At 38.0% G+C, this 22,500-nt stretch overlaps 1 protein-coding gene across 1 annotated transcript in view; it reads right to left on the reverse strand.

Annotated features, from left to right (window-relative positions):
* Positions 1–15,699, reverse strand: part of LOC136833005 (uncharacterized) — a 41,226-nt gene extending 25,527 nt beyond the window's left edge. The window contains exon 1 of the mRNA XM_067094654.1: positions 15,612–15,699. Coding sequence (XP_066950755.1) covers positions 15,612–15,699 — 88 coding nt within the window. The remainder of the gene's footprint in view (positions 1–15,611) is intronic.
* Positions 15,700–22,500: the final 6,801 nt, after the last annotated feature.

Consider the following 22,500-nt stretch of genomic DNA (forward strand, 5'->3'; position numbering starts at 1 on the left):
TATGTATATGTATATATATACATATATATGTATGTATGTATGTACAGGTGTGTGTGGATGTATGATTCAAACACTGCATTTTCTTACGAAGGAAATGAACCCAGAGAATAAAGTAAAATTAGTATTTATTACATTCACACTATAACTGATGATCAGTTGATGAATCCCCCATACACCTACTTCATAATCCTACGCAGCAAACCCACCAGCACTTCGTCAAACCCCTGTGCCGTTTATAGTTGTGCCTTCTAGGTATTAAGACCCTACCTTTCTAATAGATACTCCCCTCCATCTCTCTAGAGCTTCCAGGATCCTCCTCTTTTCTCTCACACTAACACTTCCGAATTATGTAAATTTTTCATCAATACTATCTTCCATTCTTCCCATGTGACCAAACCATCTCAAAACACACTGATCATTCCTTTAGGCTATGTTCCCCTTTTTACGTATCTCTACTGCTCACATCCTTTCATTTCCTCTCATGTACATTGCACAAACAAGGAACCTCAAGGGCCTCACCAATTATTCTTTCTTTCACACTGACTATCCACATTTCACTTCCATAAATGAGACTCGGCTCACCATGGCTTCCACTGACACTCCGAGTCTCTGCTCAGACTTCTGCATACACCCTGCGTCCTTCCTCGTTTCGCCATCTCCGTAGCTGATCTCTTCTCCCATCCTACCATCATCTGTTGTATTTACTTCCAAACATCTGTACGGGTCAGCACCTTCAGTCTTCCACCTTCCGTCCTTGTTTCCGTTTGCTCTCAAAACCTTACCTTTGCTTACAGTTATCCTTTACTTTCCCTTATGTGACACTTTTAATGCATGTTTGTGTGTGTGTTCTATAAATTTATCTATTTATTTTTTTTTATTTTTTGTTCTTCCCTTTCTACGTAAGGTCTTTCCACTCCGTGATGTCTAAGAACATAGTTCATGGCCTTTTATTCCTTACGAAAAATTGTTCATCATGAACAACTATGGACATGCCAAGCATCGACTCTTAAAAGCTAATAAAATCATACTAAATAAAACAAAAATTATGCAAAAATAAGATAATATGAAAACCATATCTCAGTTAATGCGTTGGCCATAAAATCAAATTAATAAAATAAACTGGTTTATTTCCCTTAAGCAGCCAGCCTGTTTCAATGTTATAAAATTTTATTATTCCAAAGCAAAAAATTATTCGGAAATTCAAAAGAAGCAAAACTACAATAAACAGACGAAATGTCACTGTTAACGGAATTCTGGAAGAGAGAGAGAGAGAGAGAGAGAGAGAGAGAGAGAGAGAGAGAGAGAGAGAGAGAGAGAGAGAGAGAGAGAGAGAGAGTTTGATATGATAATAACGAAGACATTTAACTGCACACGCAAATACATCTAAATACACAAACGTACATACACACACACACAAACAAACAAACACACTGGCCCCGGGAGCTTCCCAAACACCTCATGGCTTCCATAACGCCACAATATAATAAGACATTATGGCATCAAAGGCCCTATTTAGCAACAGCAATATCGCCCTTCACCCCCCCTACCCTTCCCCCCTGTCCCATACCCCTCCCTCCCGGGCATCCAGAAATCCCCCTACACAACAAGCGACGTCCCCCAAGGGCATCTATAATCACCCGCGCTGTGCCTATAATTGCCCGGACTAGGGAACATTTTCTTGCTGTAATTATAGGCCCCAGGTATGAGGAACACGCGATCTGAGAGAGAGAGAGAGAGAGAGAGAGAGAGAGAGAGAGAGAGAGTGTCTACTGTTACAGGATCAGTGCTTGTCATTAACTCAGACATAAAGGAGCATTACTCAACAAGTCTAACGTTTTCATCTATCTCTTCCCTCACTCCCCATACCTAAACCCCGCCCCACCAAACACCACCCCCCAACCTTCCACCGACTCCCCTCCCTCATCAACTTATGATCAACGCCTACTTAATCTTGGTTAGTTCTTGAAACGATCAACCATCAACATACCTAAGATCTCTCTCTCTCTCTCTCTCTCTCTCTCTCACTAGCAGCGAACATCCACCCACCCACCAACCTGGATCTCTCTCTCTCTCTCTCTCTCACGAATAGCAGCGAACATCCACCCACCCACCAACCTGGATACTGCTCTCTCTCTCTCTCTCTCTCTCTCTCTCTCTCTCTCACGAATAGCAGCGAACATCCACCCACCCACCAACCTGGATACTGCTACGTCCATCCTTCTCTCGCTCGTTTCTTCTCTCGTGAGAAAATGTTTGCTCTTGGCAATCGTTCCCAGACTCCTTCAAGGCTGAACGACATTCAGCAGAATAAAGCTTGTAAATACATTACTGTGTACACGGCAGCGCCGCCGGATCGCCATTATTCCCTGCACCAACAGCAAAAAAAAAAACATCTGCGAGTAATTTCTTGCCGCCGAGAGGGAGAAACGCGCCCGAATTCAAAGAGGCGTTTGATTAACTCTAAAGACAGGCGACTAACACTTCGGAGTGTATAAAGTTTCTTAATTGGAATCTTACCTTCGGAGAAGTGTTGAAAGGAATTTGTACTTGGATAAAAATATAACCAAACAAACTCGTTCTGATGCTCTGGATGCGGGTTCGAATCATGCTGCCGGACATCCGAGTTACTTCATAATCTTGCACTTGGATCTCAGGCTTTGTAGTGACAAGTGTATTCAAATAGTGTGAAGAATTCGAGGAGCTAAGAGGACATTGTGGTTATTACAACTACTTACGTTATCTGGTAAAAAATTACCAGTAAATTCTACAAATACTTTTCCAGATTCTTTACTGTTGCCTTCATGGGAAGGCTTTGAGGCTAGGATCATTATGAGTAAGATGCCTAGTTTTAGAGATATTCATCAATGATTTCGGAGCTCAGAACAGAATTCAACAAATTCATGGTCATTCCGTTCCCATAGTCTAATATTTTCGATGACGGTTTTTGGGCAAGATGCTTCGTTTTGGGAGTATTTTGACAAGCAAAAAAATATTACAGATTAATCTTTTTACGATTTGAAATATGCGACGCTTAGATCTAAGGTCTTTGGCTTTGGGGTGTGTTAATGTTTTAATATATTTTAAGTAATTTTTAGTTTGATGAACATGCAGTGGCCTAGCGTCCACAGGTGACCTTTTCAAACCAATTCGCGGACATCAAATTCAAAACAACAAAAGGGCCCCCCCCAAAAAAAGTTTTTGAATACAATTCCGGGAAATAATTTCAATCCATAATAATACACGGCATTTCATTATTCACGCAGGAAACCATACCGACAAATAACAATACTAATAAAAAAAAAAAAATCATACATAAAAACGGCCCTAATGAGAAAAGTTTACCATTTCAGTGGAGGCATTTTTTTCCCGTCGACGGTAGTTCAATTGATTTTAATGCGAGAGGGATAATGACCAAATTTCATTACGCGATGATTCACTGGCCATGCCACTGTGATATTAAAAGGGCTAAAATCAGTCCCATGTCCGGCCCCGAATTGATGGAAGAAAATAAAAAATGAAAATGTTCGCGCGTTCAAAAGCACGGATTGATTGCCGCTGTAATAGACTCGAAAACAAAGTAAATGTGAGAGAGAGATTGTGTGTGTGTGTGTGTGTTTAGAGGATATATATATATATATATATATATATATATATATATATATATATATATATATATATATATATATATATATATATATATATATATATATATATATATATATATATATATATATCTAGAGAGAGAGAGAGAGACAGAGAGAGAGAGATTGGATATTTCAGCGTCAGAAAAGGTAAACCCATACGGAATTCTGTATTATCAGAGAGAGAGAGAGAGAGAGAGAGAGAGAGAGAGAGAGAGAGAGAGAGAGAGAGGTGGCTGGCGGCTTATCCAAAGCGAGAATAAGTCGAACCCACACTAAATCCTCTTCCTTAGAAGCGAAAATGTTCCGAACAGACAAAAAAAAAAAAAAAAAGTGGAAAAGAGACAAAATCTAGGGCAAAATCCAGCTTCACGGAAAACAGCGTGAAGAGCGGGTAAGAAAACAGGAGGCGCCTGGAAAGAATGAAGGAGGCTCACTGTTATCTCTCTAAACATGATAAAGGACAAACACACACATCATACGCGGTTAACTTCATTACCCCTCCCCCCCTCCCCCACCCCCATAAAATATCCCCTGCGCCGGGGGTACACAGGGGCCAAAATACAGTCCGGGGGGAAAATAAATGTTATCTTTGGAAAATTAAACTCCCAAGTATTAAGGCGTCGTCGCCTTGGCTCCTTCCGCCGGCCTTATTATTCGGCAGGCCCTAGCAACACCCCCGCCCACCTTCCCACAACTTCCACCCCCCCCCCCAAACCATTTCAGGTCCCTGGGAACTTCAGACTTCAGAGAATGACGCGTGAGAGTTATCACGAAAAAAAATCTGGGAATGGGGCATAGATAGTAACAACTTAACGGCACTAAAAATATAAAATAAAAACGCCTTGTCAGCTATGGAAGTTTCTCTCTCTCTCTCTCTCTCTCTCTCTCTCTCTCTCTCTCTCTCTCTCTCTCTCTCTCTCTCTCAAGAAAAACGCCTTGTCAGCGATACAAGTTTTCCTTTCTTTCTCTCTCTCTTTCTCAATAATAAAAAATTCTTGTCAGCGATGGTAGTTTTCCTCTCTCTCTCTCTCTCTCTCTCTCTCTCTCTCTCTCTCTCTCTCTCTCTCTCTCTCCTTGTTTTAACACACACAGATAAGAGGTGCTATTACATTTTAAACTTCGTTAAAAGTAATTTGCCAAAAAAGAATCGCAAGTAAATTTGACTCATCGACACTGTCCTCTGAAGAATGGATTCAATAAACAATTTTGGAAAGTAGCAACTGAAGAGTAATTTCAGTAAATAGATTATATCCATCTCAGTCAAAATTAACAATTCAAGTAAATTTAAACTGTGGATCATTAAACAAATCTAAATAACTGGCCACTCATGAGGGCGAAAATAGTTTTTTTTATTTAAATTTTTTTTCACGGACCATTTCTTTCATTTTCCAAAGTTAATTAATGGCTGATGACAGAGCATCCGGTCAACAATTGTATCCAAACACAGACTTTATTTCTTCAGTAACTTATTGCTGAACCTTCGGTGATTATTCAGTAAAAAATTTCCTCCATGGATCAGATTCATAATATAAAAAAATAAAAATTTAAACCTGATTCGAACGACCAACTACAACTTCCGACCTAAATCAAATCTTATTGATTATACAAAATTGCGTAGCCAGTAATTTCCAACTCAGCCTAAACTTAATCAAACCACAGAGCCAACTGTCAGTTCCACTCTGATTGCTAAAATTACATTCATGCTTCTTTGAAATAGATTTGGAAATAACATCATGCTCTATGCTGATGCTATTTTAAAAACTAATTCGCAAATTGGCTGAGCTTTTAAAAAACGCGTAGAGAAAAACGGTACATGCCATACTCAGAAGAGTACCCATGATGCATTAGAAGTAATACAACAAGAAATATGGTAGCAATTTATAACTATCATATCAATCAATATGACAGGAAAATACCAATCTGTGTTTTTCCACCTATTTTTATTTTAATTCATTCGCATGTGAACAGACAATCGAATTAATAATATAGCAACACTTAGCATCTGCTCATTTGCAGTTGACAGATCCATGTCTGTTCATCTATACATCTACCTGTCCTAGCAAAGACATACGCAAAGAAAAACATTACAAATAACTGTAAAGGTCAACACCTGACATCCAATCTTTCAATCTCTCTCTTTTCTATACATCTCATTTCACCTACAAGCCTCAAACTTAGTCCTCAGCTAACGCCATATTGCCGTGCCTCTTCGAACGATCTAAAGCCCCGTCCCTTTTTCTACCTAAACGCCTCCACCGAGGCTAACCACTACCCCCTACACAAACCTCTATTCACCTGGGGCTCCTAGGCTACCCTCTACCCACTGAACTACCCGCTATACCCCGCCACATAATGGCAATTAGGACGTCAGCTGAAGGCGAATATTAAGCAATCATAGGCATACTGCTTGTGCCTCCTAACATTATATTAGAGTCGCAGCTCCTCTGTAATTAAGGAGACACGCCGGGAGCTATTATTTATCTCTCGCATTTTTTGCTTAACTCTTTAGCTCACTGAGAGAGAGAGAGAGAGAGAGAGAGAGAGAGAGAGAGAGAGAGAGAGAGAGAGAGAGAGAGAGAGAGAGTTTTGGATTTATATATTTTTTCCTGACAATGTATATATATATATATATATATATATTTATATCTTTTTCCTATATATATATATATTATCTCTCTCTCTCTCTCTCTCTCTCTCTCTCTCTCTCTCTCTCTCTCTCTCTCTCTCTCTCTCTTTATATATATCAATCAACCATATCTTTTGGAATAACAATTTAATAATAACCTTACAACCTATAATTCCGATAGGTAATAATAATAAACATCTAATGCTTAGCTAGCTCAATTCGCACAAGAAAATAAATGAATGAAAAATAATTATTCTATAGAGAAAATTTATTACCGTAACATTTAAAAGGGTTAATGAAGTAATACGATAATTTATTGATCACTGACTTACATTCCGTCGTTAATTAGAAAAAAAAACTTTAAATTTGTTTTTGTGATTAACATAAAGTTTCAGAAACGTTTGTAACAAGAAAGTACAAGAATAAACTAAAACGAACGATTAATAAGGAATAAATGCCACAAACAAAGACAGGAATAAAAACATAAAACATTTCTTTAAATCAAAATAAAAACTGGGGTAGAGATAATAAACAAAATCAAGTTTCTCAGATGATACTCCACCAAACAAAAGTAAAAAAATATAAAAGAATGATATAAAGAATTGGAAAGAAAAACACTAGCCATCCACTGAATGAAAACCACCCACGAATAATAAACCAAAGTATAAGAAAAAACAGGATAAACGAAAGAATTAAAAAAACACCAGTCAATCACTGTGTGAAAAACACCGAAGAGTATAAACCAGACAAAAGTTAAAGAAAAAAAATATAAACGAAAGCCAAGAGAATAAAAAAACATTAGCCATCCACTGAATGGAAACCACCGAATAATGATAAACTAAGACAAGGGAAAAAAAACTAGCCAATCCACTGGGTGAAAACCCAGTAAAAAATGAAATTGAGGCAAAGGGAAAACAGTAACTATCCACTGAGTGAAAATCATAAAAAAACTAATAGACGAGACACTATTAAAAAACCACGACAAATGAAAGCAATTGAAAAAAACACACACTAGACATCCAATGAATGAAAACACCAAAGAGTAATAAATCAAACACTAATAAAAAAAAACAAGATAAAATAATACTTGGGGAAAAAATTACTAATCACTGGTACAAAAATACAACAGACAAAGACTTGGAAAAAAAGACTCACTAGTGAAAACCACCATAGAGTAAATAATAAAAAAAACATGAAAAAATAATACTTGGACAAAAAAACGCTAATCACTGATAAAGAAAAATACAACAGACGAAAGACTTGGAAAAAAGGCACACTAGTGAAAACCACCATTGAGTGCATTGAGTAGAAAAAAAACTTGGCGGCGCAACTTCTAGAGTTTTCAATGCATCTGCTCAATGCATCTGCATCGGAAATTGGGGAGAAAATTCCGTCCACTTCCAATTTCCATATTTCAAAATAGGAGAGGGGGTAGAGGTGTGGGACTTACAACAAGCCATGTGGAAGTCTTGGGTAAACGAGCGACAAGAGACTTACAAAAAAAATAAAAAAATTTAAAAGCGGGGTACTCTTTTCTAAGCTGCTACACACAGCACGAGTACTGTAAATATAAACGACCATTTGATAAACTTTATAATATATATGTATATACATATGTATATATATACATATATTTATTATATATATGTATATGTATATATATATATGCATGTATATATATATATATATATATATATATATATATATATATATATATATATATATATATATATATATATATATATATATATATATATATATATATATATATATGAGGTTTCAACGCTCACTATATTCATACGAGAAAGAAGTAGGAGATAATTACTTAAAACCCTTAAAATATATCTCAGAGAGAGAGAGAGAGAGAGAGATTCTATAACCTACCACTGAAGCTTTCATCAAGTATTTATGGGGTGAAGTTGCCAGCCCAGTGCCCTGTTCCCTGAATGTTTAAAGAATCGATGGTTTCCTTCTTCGCGGTCACACATCTCAGTACTGACCAGACCCAATGTTGCTCAACTTGAACTTTGCTTGTCTATCTACTTATCTATCTATCCATCTATATATATATATATATATATATATATATATATATATATATATGTATATACTTTATTATATGTATATGTATATATATATAAATATTTATATATAAGTATAAACAAACATATAGGTAAATTGGAGTAACGGAAAGGCGTTCTTTTTTCTTTATTCATTTAATACTACGCCGACGTTTCGTATCTCTTGATACATTTTCCAGGGTGAAAAAGCGATGAAGTCAAACAGTAATTGTGTATAAACAGTAAAAGGCATACACATAATATACTTGTTAACACCATGCTAAAGGACAGTTAAAAAAGTACACCCTTAAAAACACTTAAAAGATATTTCAAAAAAGTATTTAAAAAAAAGAACACAACAGCAGAAGGAGGCCAGCCAGGGCCAACACGAAAAGCAAAAGACACCTACCCACACCGGAAGTGTAAAGCAGACTGACACAGACAACCAATGCGGGGGGGGGAGAGGGAGGAGTATAAACAAATAGATGGATGATAAAAAAGAACGCCTCTCCGTTACTCCAATTTGCCTGTTGTTTGAGTGTCTGCTCCTGTCTTCATTTACTACATACATATACACACACATACTGTACATATACAGTATATATGTATATATATATATGTATGTATGGATATATATATTTTAAAAATATATGCTCAGGAAATGGTATGGTTCCAAAATGCACGGAAAACCATACAAAAAAATATCCCCCTTCCAAAACAAAAAATATATATATATATATATATATATATATATATATATATATATATATATATATAATGGAGACATGTGGGACAGAAAATGTTTTCATGAATAATTCAATCGACAGAATGTTGTACCTCGTTAGTTTCAGAGTCGTAACGATGATAATGTCAAACGTATCAACTGTCAGGATTTGGACTTGACTGCACAACATCCACCATTTCCGGAAGCATTATTAATATTGGCATTATCAGTTGCGTTGTAATAATATAACTTCAGAAACACTTAATCTGAAGCCTCTTCTATTAGTCTGATATTAATCCAGTGAACAATTTTCTCTCCTGTTAATTTATTATAACTTGTGGATCCACGGATGTTCTTAAATATATTTCTACCTATTTCCAAGTAATGTTGTGGTATATATTTTTTTCTTTCTTGTCAGGTACGGATGATAAGTAATCCCTTTGAAACACAACATGTCTGATGACAATGACAGTGGCTGTATTTACGAGAAAAACAGTAATTAACCCCTGAAACATAAAGAGAAATGTCTGAAAGCGAAGATATTGTAGCAGTTACTGTTAGCGCTTCCGATGCTGAAAAGTCACAAGGCGGAAACCTAGTCAATATACGATGGTGATGATTGTGAAAATGATCATTCTGAGGGAAGGAATGGAATGGAATACAGAATTTAGGCCAAAGGCCAAGCGCTGGGAACTACGAGGTCATTCAGCGCTGAAACGGAAACTGGGAGTAGAAAGGTTTTGAAAGATATAAAGTGAGTAAAACCTCCCAGTTGCACTATGAAACAAATGTTACGAGAGGTCGGATGGCAAGATGGAAGAAAGAGAATATGAACGGAGGCACAGTAAATGGAACGAAAGGGGTTGCAGCTAGGGACCGAAGGAATGCTGCAGTGAACCTTAAGTAATGCCTACAGTGCACCGCGTGAGGTGCACTGACAGAGTTACCCCCTAATGGGGATTCTGAGGGAAGTGGCCATTCTGATGATTGTGATCTCATTGTGAGGTGCAAAATCATGACATTGTAAACACAAAGGACATGGTCTTTGCACAAATAATATATATATATATATATATATATATATATATATATATATATATATATATATATATATATATATATATATATATATATTTCTAAAAAGTACTCCCATGGTAGAGCTGCAACAGACAGAGCCACATACAGGAGATACTGGCATTTCTTGCACGTTTTTTTTTTTTTTTTTTTTTGTAGACAGCCATGTCAGTACAGATATGTTTAGTGAGCGATGCTGCACTGTCCTACGTCATATGGTAATATCAAAACATGAGCTTTACATGTTATTATATTGCCCTAACTTTTGAAAATGGCGTTTTTCGCCTGATCAGCTTTAAAATAATCGCCCTTTTTTTCCCCAGAAAGGGGGTTGGTGTTGAAATATAATTTTTTTTCATGCATACCATTCTATTCCTGATCGCAAATCCTTCACCTCATACAAAATTCAACGTTGTATCTTGAAAAATAAAGAAATTAGAGCAGGTTGAATTTTCAAAACTTTGATGGCTTATAACTCATTTTTTTTTTGTGGCAAGAGGCCCTTCTAATACTGAACTCCTCGTTACAGAAGGGGCAGAAGAGAGAAAATTTATCAACTTATAATAGAAGAAGCAGAAGAGAGCAAATTTATCAATTTATAACAGAAGAGGCAGAAGAGAGCAAATTTATCAATTTATGAGAAGAAGTAGAAGAGAGAACATTTATCAATTTATAATAGGGGAGGCAGAAAGAGCAAATTTATCAACTTACAACAGAACGGGCAGAAGAGAGCAAATTTATTAATTTATAACAGAAGAGGCAGAAGAGAGCAAATTTATCAATTTATAACAGAAGAGAGCTAATTTATCCATTTATAACAGACGAGGCAGAAGAAAGCAAATTTATCCATTTATAACAGAGGAGGCAGAAGAGAGCAAATGTACCAATTTATAACAGTAGAAGCAGAAGAGAGCAAATTTATCAATTTATAACAGTAGAAGCAGAAGAGAGCAAATTTATCAATTTATAACAGTAGAAGCAGAAGAGAGCAAATTTATCAATTTATAACAGTAGAAGCAGAAGAGAGCAAATTTATCAATTCATCTCCATCAGGGGAAGACACAACTTTCGGCTGTACTTCCCAGTAAGCTGCAAAATACTGGAATTGGAATATAAAATTTAGGCCAAAGGCCAAGCTCTGGGACCTATGGGGTCATTCAATGCTAAAAAAAAATAACGTTGAAAAAAATGTTAGGAAAGGGTGGAAAGTAAGATGGAAGAACGATAATATAAACAAAGGTACAGTATAAAGAATGAAAGGGGCTGCAGCTACGGGCCGAAGGGACGCTGCAAAGAACCTTAGGTAACTGCGTGCCGTGTACCGTGGCGCACTACCCCGCTACTGGAAGCTGCAGAAAATTGGCTGAAACTCATAAGGTATGCAACTGTGAGTCAAAACACTTACATTCCAGCGCAGCGTCTGATTATGAACTTGGGGTGTTTCATTATAGATAAACTTTACAATTTTGCCCTTGAATATGTAGAGACACGGACCAGAACTGCCAGAGTTCATAACTGACTAATACCTGTCACAGAAGAAAACTGGAGACCTGAGCGTACCACTTCCCATACCAAGACTAAGGAGGGTTTGGTACCATAGATCAGATGTTTACCAATATTCATGCGGTCTGATGAAATGCCGAGATTTAAATATATTTCAAAAAGCAAAACCTTTAATTATCCATAAGGTCATTCTTCACTTTCCTTACATAATTTCTGACCACAACCCGCAAGTAAACATATAACATTATTTCGGAAAGACTTTAGAGAACAGAAAGTAATTTCATTTAAATCCCAACGGTTCCACGCGGAGCAAGGATCGCCGGAAATATAGGCAGCAAAACGTCCAAGACAAGCAGCATTTAACGTTAACATATGAGCTGAAACTTCCTGTCTTCATACGTAATCCTAGGACAGGCATTTGAAAGACTAAACCACAAATTCCAAGTATTCTTCAGCATCGTGGAAAAGTCTCGTCGAAAACTCCACACATTTACGTGAGTCAGAATCTACAGTAGTTTAATGTCCATATGTCGACTATATCATTCATATATGGGACGGTAGACATTATTCTTCTCTCTCTCTCTCTCTCTCTCTCTCTCTCTCTCTCTCTCTCTCTCTCTCTCTCTCGTGTGTGTATGTGTTTTGTTGCTTTTTTTATTTTGTCAAATATGTATATATATATATATATATATATATATATATATATATATATATATATATATGTATGTATGTATGTATGTATGTATGTATGTATGTATATATATATATATATATATATATATTATATAATATATGTATTATCTATATGTATATATGTGTGTATATATATATATATATATATATATATATATATATATATATATATATACATGTATATTCGAGAAAATTAAAAAAACAGCAAAACACACATACAGAGAGAGAGAGAGAGAGAGAGAGAGAGAGAGAGAGAGAGAGAGAGAGAGAGAGAGAAGAATAATTAAAAGGATGAAGAAGGCATGTTGTGAAAACATTCCGCACATGCTTCCTATGCCTTCATAAGAGTCTTAAGAAAGTCGAGAGGGGCGTATCCAGCCCGGGGCACTAAGGTCGAAATCGCGGGGTCGGCGAACCGGAACGCGGACCCAATGGGAATTCTTGGGCAGTTCGCTTCTTATCACGGGAGCCCCAGCAGACGCCCACAAATTCTCACGATTTTTCTGTAATTAGTAATTCGATTAACCAAAAGATGTTTACGTAAGTGGCGGGGAAGCTGTTACCGATCATTATTATATACGAAATGAGCCAATTATGGGGTTATTTAGTTAATTAACTGCTCTTGTTTTCTGCCTTTACGTTCGGGGGCGGGGGTTGTTTAACCCATTTTTGTACAGTACGAGCGTTCTGGCGGGGGCGCTGACATTATTACGAGTTGGAATTAGTAACTGCAGCGTAGAAATTACTTTCATCCTGCATTGTACAATAAATTGTTCTCATCCTCTTTGATGGTTAGGAGATGCCATTATAACCTTCTAATATTAATAAAAAAGAATCTTAGATGACATATCTTCCCGTAAAAAAAAAGGTCTTGTGTTCTGAGAAAAATAAATTTTTCAATTTTTGAATCAAGGATAAAAACAATGCACACTATTTCCCCACGTTTAGTCCCAAAATTTAACCTGTATTAAAGGCACTAATCTACAGCAGGTCAACCTGTTATACTGACAACGCTATTCAGTTGCTGCTTTTATGCACTCTCATATACTGAAGATTTCAGAATTTTCTTTATTTTTTTCTCTCATTTTCCAAATTTCATTAAAATACCCACACTTTCATTAAAATACCCACACCATTTCACCGCATATACTATATTCTGACATTTCTAACCATATAACTTTTGTCCCTACCCGACTCCAAAGTGTCTAACTCCCGTTTTGAGAACGTTCAAATCCACTTTACAGGAAAAATACCCTTTCACACATTTGAACTAGTAAAACTGCCCTGACTCTGCACCGAATATCCCTCAATCTTAATTTACCAAGATTATCATTTTAGTTTTCTGTAAAAGAACTGTCCGTTCGCACTTTATTCTGCCCGACCTTTTTTCTGCCAGCATTTTTCTGTCCGCCCTCAGATCTTAAAAGCTACTGAGGCTAGAGGGCTGCAAATTGGTATGTTGGTCATCCACCTTCCAATCATCATACATACAAAACTGCATCCCTCTAGCCTCAGTAGTTTTTATTTTATTTAAGGTTAAAGTTAGCCATAATCGTACTTCTGGCAACGATATAGGCTAAGCCACCAACGGGCCGTGGTTAAAGTTTCATGGGCCGCGACTCATACAGGTCTATTTTCGATGGCCTTGATTATACGTTGTACAGAAAATTCGACTGCGCTGAAGAAACTTCGGTGCATTTTTTACTTGTTTAACTTTGTTGCCCACAAATGTAGCCAAGTCTTGCCTTTTCATTCGACTTGCCCCTATCCCTAAAAGTTCCTGCCATATCTCTGATAAATTTTCAGCTTCACTGCTCCATCAATAAATATTCCAAACATTAATGAACAAAAATACAAAACTGAGAAAAATGACAGATACTACAGTTTTCCCTTGCCTTACTACTGATTTGCAGATACTGCAAATGGGATCCCCCCCTAAATGAAGCAATGAAGACTCATTCTGAAACTGCAGTAACTTGTGAATTAGTGTTTCACAAGCCCAATAGGTGGCATATCTCAATTTTGAAAATTCTGCAGAGACTGAAGTTGTCCATTTTAGGACAGTACAATGTATTCAACTTTTTTGACACAAACTAGCTTTCTGGACTACCTTAAATATTATCAAACTCCACCTTCCGCACTATAATATTCACAAGTAACCTTACAGTATGTTTCTTCACTGCTAAACTCGATGTTCAGCTGAATTCTGGTACCCATCTCACTTTCCCAGCCGATGCCCTTCTATTACCATAAGTAGCTATGTGATTTTATTCCCTTTATTCTTGATCCTATACTCTATGGCCGTATCTATTACTTCCTGAGATCTTTCCTTCAACGCTACATACTTTTCAAACCCTGCAAGATTGCCAACTCCATTACTAAACTGCTAGCAATCTCATGAACTTGTGCCCTTCCATTTTTAGTTTGTCTGTCCGTCCGCACTTTTTTCTGTCCGCCCTCAGATCTTAAAAACCACTGAGGCTAGAGGGCTGCAAATTGATATGTTGACCATCCACCCTCCAATCATCAAACATACCAAATTGTAGCCCTCTAGCCTCAGTAATTTTTTTTTTATTTTATTCAAGGTTAAAATTAACCATAATCGTGCATCTGGCAACAATATAGGCCAGGCCACCATTGGGCCATGGTTAAAGTTTCATGGGCCGAGGCTCATACAGCATTATACCGAGACCACTGAAAGATAGATCTATTTCCAGTGGCCTTGATTATACGCTGTACAGAAAACTCGACTGCACCGAAGAAACTTTGGCGTATTTTTTACTTGTTGTCTATTTATCTCTATTTCTTAAATTTCTCACCAGTAACTTTCAGCTATTCTCATAATGAAAATATTCCAGTCAACTGTCACACCTGTCATCTCTGCCTTTCAGCCAACAGAAATTCAAGTAGATCTCCAAATTTTCTATTCAAGCGGAGGAGAAAAACCTTTTCAGACCGCACCGTTTTCTATTTATCTATCTATCTATCTATCTATCTATCTATCTATCTATCTATCTATATATATATATATATATATATATATATATATATATATATATATATATATATATATATATATATATTTATTTATTTATTTATATGTATACTGTATATATACACACAAACATACATACACACACACACACACACATATATATATATATATATATATATATATATATATATATATATATATATATATATATATATATATATATATATATATATATGTATACATATATATACACACACATCTCAAACACCGACTACAGAACAAGCAAACGAACCTCCAACGGATGCAGGAATATGCCAGCAGGCCTTCGTCGCCGCCGCCGCCGCCGCCGCTTCTGAGCGATCGCCGTACCTCTGCAACATTTTTCATTCCCCGGCCGACATATATAATATATTCACGCATTACTTACTGAAGCGTCGGTGCACATCTCAATATTTCCCGAATAAAAGATTCATAAGGCAATATTTCCAACGACATTCAAAACAACTGCCGCTCTGAAAATGGAGAATCCCGTCCGGGTTCTGTGAATGGCAGTCGGCGGGCAGAAGCATCGATTTGAATGTTGGATTATTATTATTATTATTATTATTATTATTATTATTATTATTATTATTATTATTATTATCATATTGATAAATAACTGCAATTTCTCTCTCTCTCTCTCTCTCTCTCTCTCTTTCTCTCTCTCTCTCTCTCTCTCTCTCTCTCTCTCTCTCTCTCTCTATTATCCATTAATCCATCTACCTGCTAATTTAGTTTTGGTAAATAATCACTTTAAAACTAACGTTTTTACTCTAACCTAGAGATATAGCTGCGGAAACGAGCTAAGTGGGATAATAATTTTATATTTAAAAAAACAAAATTCTTAAATAAACTTCTATAATTAAATGGTCAGTTGGAAAATAATTTGATATAAAACATATGAAGTGGTAGGGAGCTATATGAAGCTGTCCTGACATTCTAATTATCATTAATCTTATCACTTACAACAGTGGTTCTCAACCAGGGGGAATTCTCCACCCCCCGGGGGGGGGGTAATTCCAGACTTTCAGTAAGCTCTTCCTTAGGCGAGTCGGTAGAGTTGTGGCCTTGCACGCGTTAAGCCCGAGTTCGACTCTCCGGCCGGCTAATGAAGAGTTAGAGGAATTTATTTCTGGTGATAGAAATTCATTTCCTGCTATAATGTGGTTCGAATTCCACAATAAGCTGTAGGTCCCGTTGCTAAGTAACCAATTGGTTCTTAGCCACGTTTAATAAGTCTAATCCTTCGGGCCAGCCCTAGGAGAGCTGTTAATCAGCTCAGTGGTCTGGTAAAACTAAGGTATACTTAACTTTTTCAGACTTTCAGTGGGGGAATTATGACCACAGACTGGCAGGCTCAAACTGGCTCTAAGATCACACAAAACGCAGTGTGCATCGGTCTGCACTACTGAGAGGTCACGCTGGGCTTCCTCTCCGCTAGTTTGTGTGTCTGTGTTAGTGTTTTGTTGCATGTCATTTGGAATGCAATATGGTGAAAGGGTTCATGGGCCAAAAAACTTTAAGAATCACTGACTTAAAATGTTGCAACATGCATAAATATAATTGCTTATATCCTACTATATAGGGCACAACCTGTACACGTATACTTATTCTTGTGTGTGACAAAGAGAGTCTACGGATGAGGGAACTCTTAATTTAACTGGGCCAAAATATTTAACAAGAAAATTAATGTCAACAGAATTGGCCTCATATATTATGAGTGCGATGACATGGCAAAATTGCTGAAACGTCGCTTTTATTTTTGACAGCACAGATACATTAGTAAATACATAAGAGTCTGAAAAAATTAAAGTACTGTTGCAAAGCGCTTTGAAGTAGTATTAAAGCTTCTTTTTCAAATGGAGGGAAATGTCAAGGCTATTATTAAAATTCTAAAAAAAAAAAAAGTTCTGGTCAGGAAGGGTACTCAGAGTACGTGCTGTGTTATTGAAGAACATACTGAAAATAGAAGAATGTCATCAGAGGTTGAAGAGGTAAAAGTGGAACGTTCTGCTTAAAATTAAAAAGAAAATCTGACTTCTGAATCACGATATTTGAAAAGAATAGGAAGTAAGACAATAAATATATAAATCTGCTGGTCACTCTCGACCAGATACGTTGTCCTTTAAAGCTAAAACCCACCAAATGGTGACTTGAAACAAATTTGAATATTTTAATGAAAAAAAAGCGAATTTATTGAAAAAGATTCCTTTTAACTATCACTCATTCTGTCTGCTATTTAGGACCCACTAAGACACGCCCACTGCTGGTCCCACCAAAATCTCCTTAAGGCCAGACGCAAGTTTCACTGATGGTCGGGGAAGGGTTGCATGCCAATGCAGAAAATTGGAAGGGTTGCATACCAATGCAAAAAAGGAGAAGGGTTGCATGTCATTGCAGCAAAGGGGAAGGTTTAAATGCCAATGCAGAAAAGGGGAAGGATTACATGCCACTGCAGAAAAGTGTCAGGGTTACGTGCCAATGCAAAAAAGGAGAAGGTTTAAATGCCAATGCAGAAAAGGGGAAGGGTTGCATACCGATGCAAAAAAGGAGAAGAGTTGCATGTCATTGCAGCAAAGGGGAAGGTTTAAATGCCAATGCAGAAAAGGGGAAGGATTGCATGCCACATCAAAAAAGTGTAAGGGTTAAGTGCCACTGCAAAAAAGAAGGTTTAAAAGGCAATCCAGAAAAGGGGAAGGGTTGCATACCGATGCAAAAAAGGAGAAGGGTTGCATGTTATTGCAGCAAAGGGAAAGGGTTAAATGCCAATGCGGAAAAGGGGAAGGATTACATGCCACATCAGAAAAGTGTAAGGGTTAAGTGCCAATCCAAAAAAGGAGTTAAATGCCAATGCAGAAAAGGGGAAGGGTTGCATACCAATGCAAAAAAGGAGAAGGGTTGCATGTGCATTGCAGCAAATGGAAAGGGTTAAATGCCAATGCAGAAAAGGGGTAAGGATTACATGCCACTGCAGAAAGGTGTAAGGGTTGTGGGCCAATGCAAAAAAAGGAGATGGGTTAAATGCAAATGCAGAAAATCGGAACGGTTACATGCCACTGCAGAGAAGGGGTAGGGTTACATGCCCATACAAAAAAGGAGAAGGGTTACATGCCCAATGCAGCAAATGGAAAGGGTTACATGCCCAATGCAGAAAAGGGGAAGGGTTACAGGCCACTGCAGAAAAGGGGTAGGGTTCCACTGTAGTGCAGAAAGGGGAAGGGTTAAATACGAATGCAGAAAAAGGGAAGGGTGCATGTCCAATGCAGAAAAGCGGAAGGGTTACATGCCACTACAGAAAAGTGTAAGGGGTACGTGCCAATGCAAAAAAAGGAGAAGAGTTACATGCCCAATGCAGAAAAGGGAAGGGCTACATGCCACTGCAGAAAAGTGCAAGGGTTGCATGCCAATGCAAAAAAGGAGAAGGGTTACATGCCCAATGCAGAAAAGGGGAAGGATTACAGGCTAATACAGAAAAGGGGTAGGGTTCCATGGTAGTGCAGAAAAGGGAAGGGTTAAATGCCAATGCAGAAGAGGCGAAGGGTTACATAGCAATACAGAAAAGGGAAGGGTTACATACCAATACAGAAAAGGCCAAGGGTTACATGTCACTGCAGAAAAGTGTAAGGGTTACGTGCCAATGCAAAAAAGGAGAAGGGTTACATACAAAAGCAGAAAAGGGGTAGGGTTACATACCGAAGCGGAGAAGGGAAAAGGTTGCATACCACTGCAGAATAAGGAAGGGTTGCATACCAATGCAGAAAAGGGGACGGGTTACGTATATTGCAAAGAAAAAAAAAGGGAAATCCTTCTTGCTGATAAACTAGAATGTTCAGTATTAAGACAAACATGAAATGAGAAATAACTCATCCTCGGCACGAGAGGAAAAATAATCTTGAGATAAAATTCTGGATGAAAAATATGGAATTATTTCTAAACTACGAATAAAAGAGGCGAAGTTCCGACTTCAACCTAGAAAAGGTTTCTGAAGACCTTTTACAAAAGCAGAACGAGAGGGAGAAAAGCTCTGCGCAAAGATATAAACAGGGTAGGTATTTTATTCCGAGTTAAAGGAAGAGAGAGTTTCTTCAAAGCCATAATATTCTGGAATGAAGAGTGCTGGAGAAATTTACTGCAATAAATGTACCTGAGCAAACAGAACGCAATTTTCAGCTAAAATAGAAAATGTGTGTATTTATCAAGGGCGTTTCATTTATAATATTTCCCATCACGCTCGATTCAATCTAATAAAACTTTTTAGCTTTGCATTACTGATTCAGAAGATAGTAACTTCCGACTGTAATCAGAAATGAAAAATTGAGGTCCTGTGTTAAATTTAAATAAAAAAATATTCAAAAATCATTTAATAATTCAAATAAAATTGGTGTTATTGAAACATGAGTTCTCGATACTGTCCACGTTCACCTCCTTTAATAAGAATGAATCTCACAAAGTCTCTCTCTCTCTCTCTCTCTCTCTCTCTCTCTCTCTCTCTCTCTCTCTCTCTCTCTCTCTCTCTCTCTCTCTCTCTCTGGTAAAGAATCTCTCTCTTTATCTCACTGATAAGGAATTTCTCTCTCTCTCTCTCTCTCTCTCTCTCTCTCTCTCTCTCTCTCTCTCTCTCTCTCTCTGGCAAAGAATCTCTCACTAGTAAAGAATCTCTCTCTTTATCTCACTGATCAGGAATCTCTCTCTCTCTCTCTCTCTCTCTCTCTCTCTCTCTCTCTCTCTGGTAAAGCCTCCCAATTAAACATCAGAAAGAACGTGTCCACCAAGGAGTAAAGAAATCTGCCAGCAATAAAAACAAACAGCGAATCAATACCAAACTTCATTTCCTCCCTTTATGAATGCAGATGCCTACGCTTCAGGAGGCTAAAATTGGAAGTGTGCAAAAGGGGGTTAATGAATTCTTTACCATAACGGGGAAGGGGAGCTTGGGGGGAGGAGGTAGGGGAGAGGGAGTATGGGTAGGAGAGTTGGGAGAAGGAGTTGGGGAGAGGGGAGTTTGGGTAGGGAGTTGAGGGGAGGAGGGAGTTGAGAGGGGAGTTAGGGGAGGGAGTTAGGGAGGGGAGTTGAGGAGAGGGGAGTTAGGGAGGGGAGTTAGGGGAGGGGAGTTGAGGGGAGGGGAGTTAGGGGAGGGAGTTGAGGGGAGGGAGTTGGGGAGCTGAGGGGAGGGGAGTGGGGAGATGGGAGTTGAGGGAGATGGGAGTTGAGGGGAGGAGTTGGGGAGAGGGGAAATGAGTGGGAGGGGAGTTGGGGGAAGGGAGTTCAGGGCGAGTGAAGTTGGGAGGGGAGTTGAGGGAGAGGGGAGTTGGTGGAGAGTGGAGTTGGGGGAGGGGAGTTGAGGGGGAGAGAAGGAGTTGGGGTGGGGAATTGGGGGGAGGAACAGACGACAGGAAACGATTTAAAAACCGAAAAAGAGAGAGAGAGAGAGAGAGAGAGAGAGAGAGAGAGAGAGAGAGAGAGAGAGAGAGAGAGAGAGAGAGGAAAGACAATCCCCCTCAACTATTCCAGGGAAAAGTCTTGACTGACATCCGACAATACATTCGTTTTCTCAGAGGATCTAATGATCAATTATATCCAGGACGGAGAGAAAGAGCAGCGAAACTCCGAGCGGGATGCGAATCTCGACTGACAATCTCTCTCTCTCTCTCTCTCTCTCTCTCTCTCTCTCTCTCTCTCTCTCGATACGGAATTTTGAAGGACTCCCAGATAATGACGCGTTACGTCAGGCAGAGATCGGTTTGAAAGGCATGAGAATGAGCGATGGAGTCATTAGCCAGGGATGAAGAAGAAGAAGAAGAAGAGAGAGAGAGAGAGAGAGAGAGAGAGAGAGAGAGAGAGAGAGAGGGTTAGTCGGTAAGATGCAGGTTTGCTGAATTTAACGGAATAAAGAATTTAGGCCAAAGGCCAAGCACTGGGATCAGTGAGGTCATTCAGCGCTGAAACGGAAACTGACAGTAAGAGGTTTGAAAGGTGTAACAGGAGGAAAACCTCAAAGCAGTTGCACTATGAATCAATTGTTAGGAGAGGGTTGGGGAAAGTAAGTTGGAAGAAAGAGAACATCAAAGGAGGTACAGTAATAGGAACGGAAGGGGTTGCAGCTAGAGGCCGAAAACACGCTGCAAAGAACTTTAAGTAATGCCTACAGTGCACCACATGAGGTGCACTGATGGTACTAACCCCCTACGGAATCGTAGGTTTGTAACGTAAAACACTGACGCAAAAGCATTGAACCTACGAATGTGAATCCTCATTCTCGAGGATTCAATCAAAAACTCGTGTTACCTGATTCATGAAAACTGAAGGCTTGAAACTGTAAACCCTAAACTCAATACGAATGTACGTTTATAACACAAACCACTCACATATACAGCCCTGATTTGCAAGACTACTTTTAAAGCTGATTGTTGATGCAGTGTAGGGGAGAGCTAGGGCGCAGATCTCTATGACTAATATGAAAGGGTTATTTTGTAACATGAAAACTAGAACAAACAAGTAAAAAATTTTCTGTACAGCGTATAATGCTGTATGAAACTTTCAGCCACGGCGCATGACATTCTCAGCTGGCCGTGGTGGCCTGTGTTGTTGCGGTGCCAGACGCAAGATTATGGCTAAATTTTACCAGATGCACGATTATGGTTAACTTTAACCTTAAATAAAAATAAAAACTACTGAGGCTAGAGTGCTGCAATTTGGTATGTTTGATAATTGGAGGGTGGATGATCAACATACCAATTTGCAGCCCTCTAGCCATAGCAGTTTTTAAGATCTGTGGCCGGACAGAAAAAGTGTGGACGGACAGACAAATAGCCATCTCAATAGTTTTTTTTTACAGAAACAAAAATGAACAATGGGTATTTCCTTCGTCGTATTTAACAAAAACTATGTTAAAGGATGGCAAACTGTAGGGTTTTACCATAAAACATACCCAGATACAATAAAATTGCTAACTCATTTCCTCAGCTCTAAATTGAAATAGTAAGACGAACGTGCCAATAAAAGTTTGACATTATAAAAAATCAAATCAACGAAGAAAAAAAGAAAAACAATATTTATACTGTATATTGTCAACCAACGGCCACAAACATAGACCCCCAATAAATTTGTTACAAATTAATACATACAGTAGTTTCCACTTTTCT

The sequence above is a fragment of the Macrobrachium rosenbergii genome, chromosome 51, assembly GCF_040412425.1.
Source record: "Macrobrachium rosenbergii isolate ZJJX-2024 chromosome 51, ASM4041242v1, whole genome shotgun sequence".
Taxonomy (NCBI): Eukaryota; Metazoa; Arthropoda; class Malacostraca; order Decapoda; family Palaemonidae; genus Macrobrachium; species Macrobrachium rosenbergii.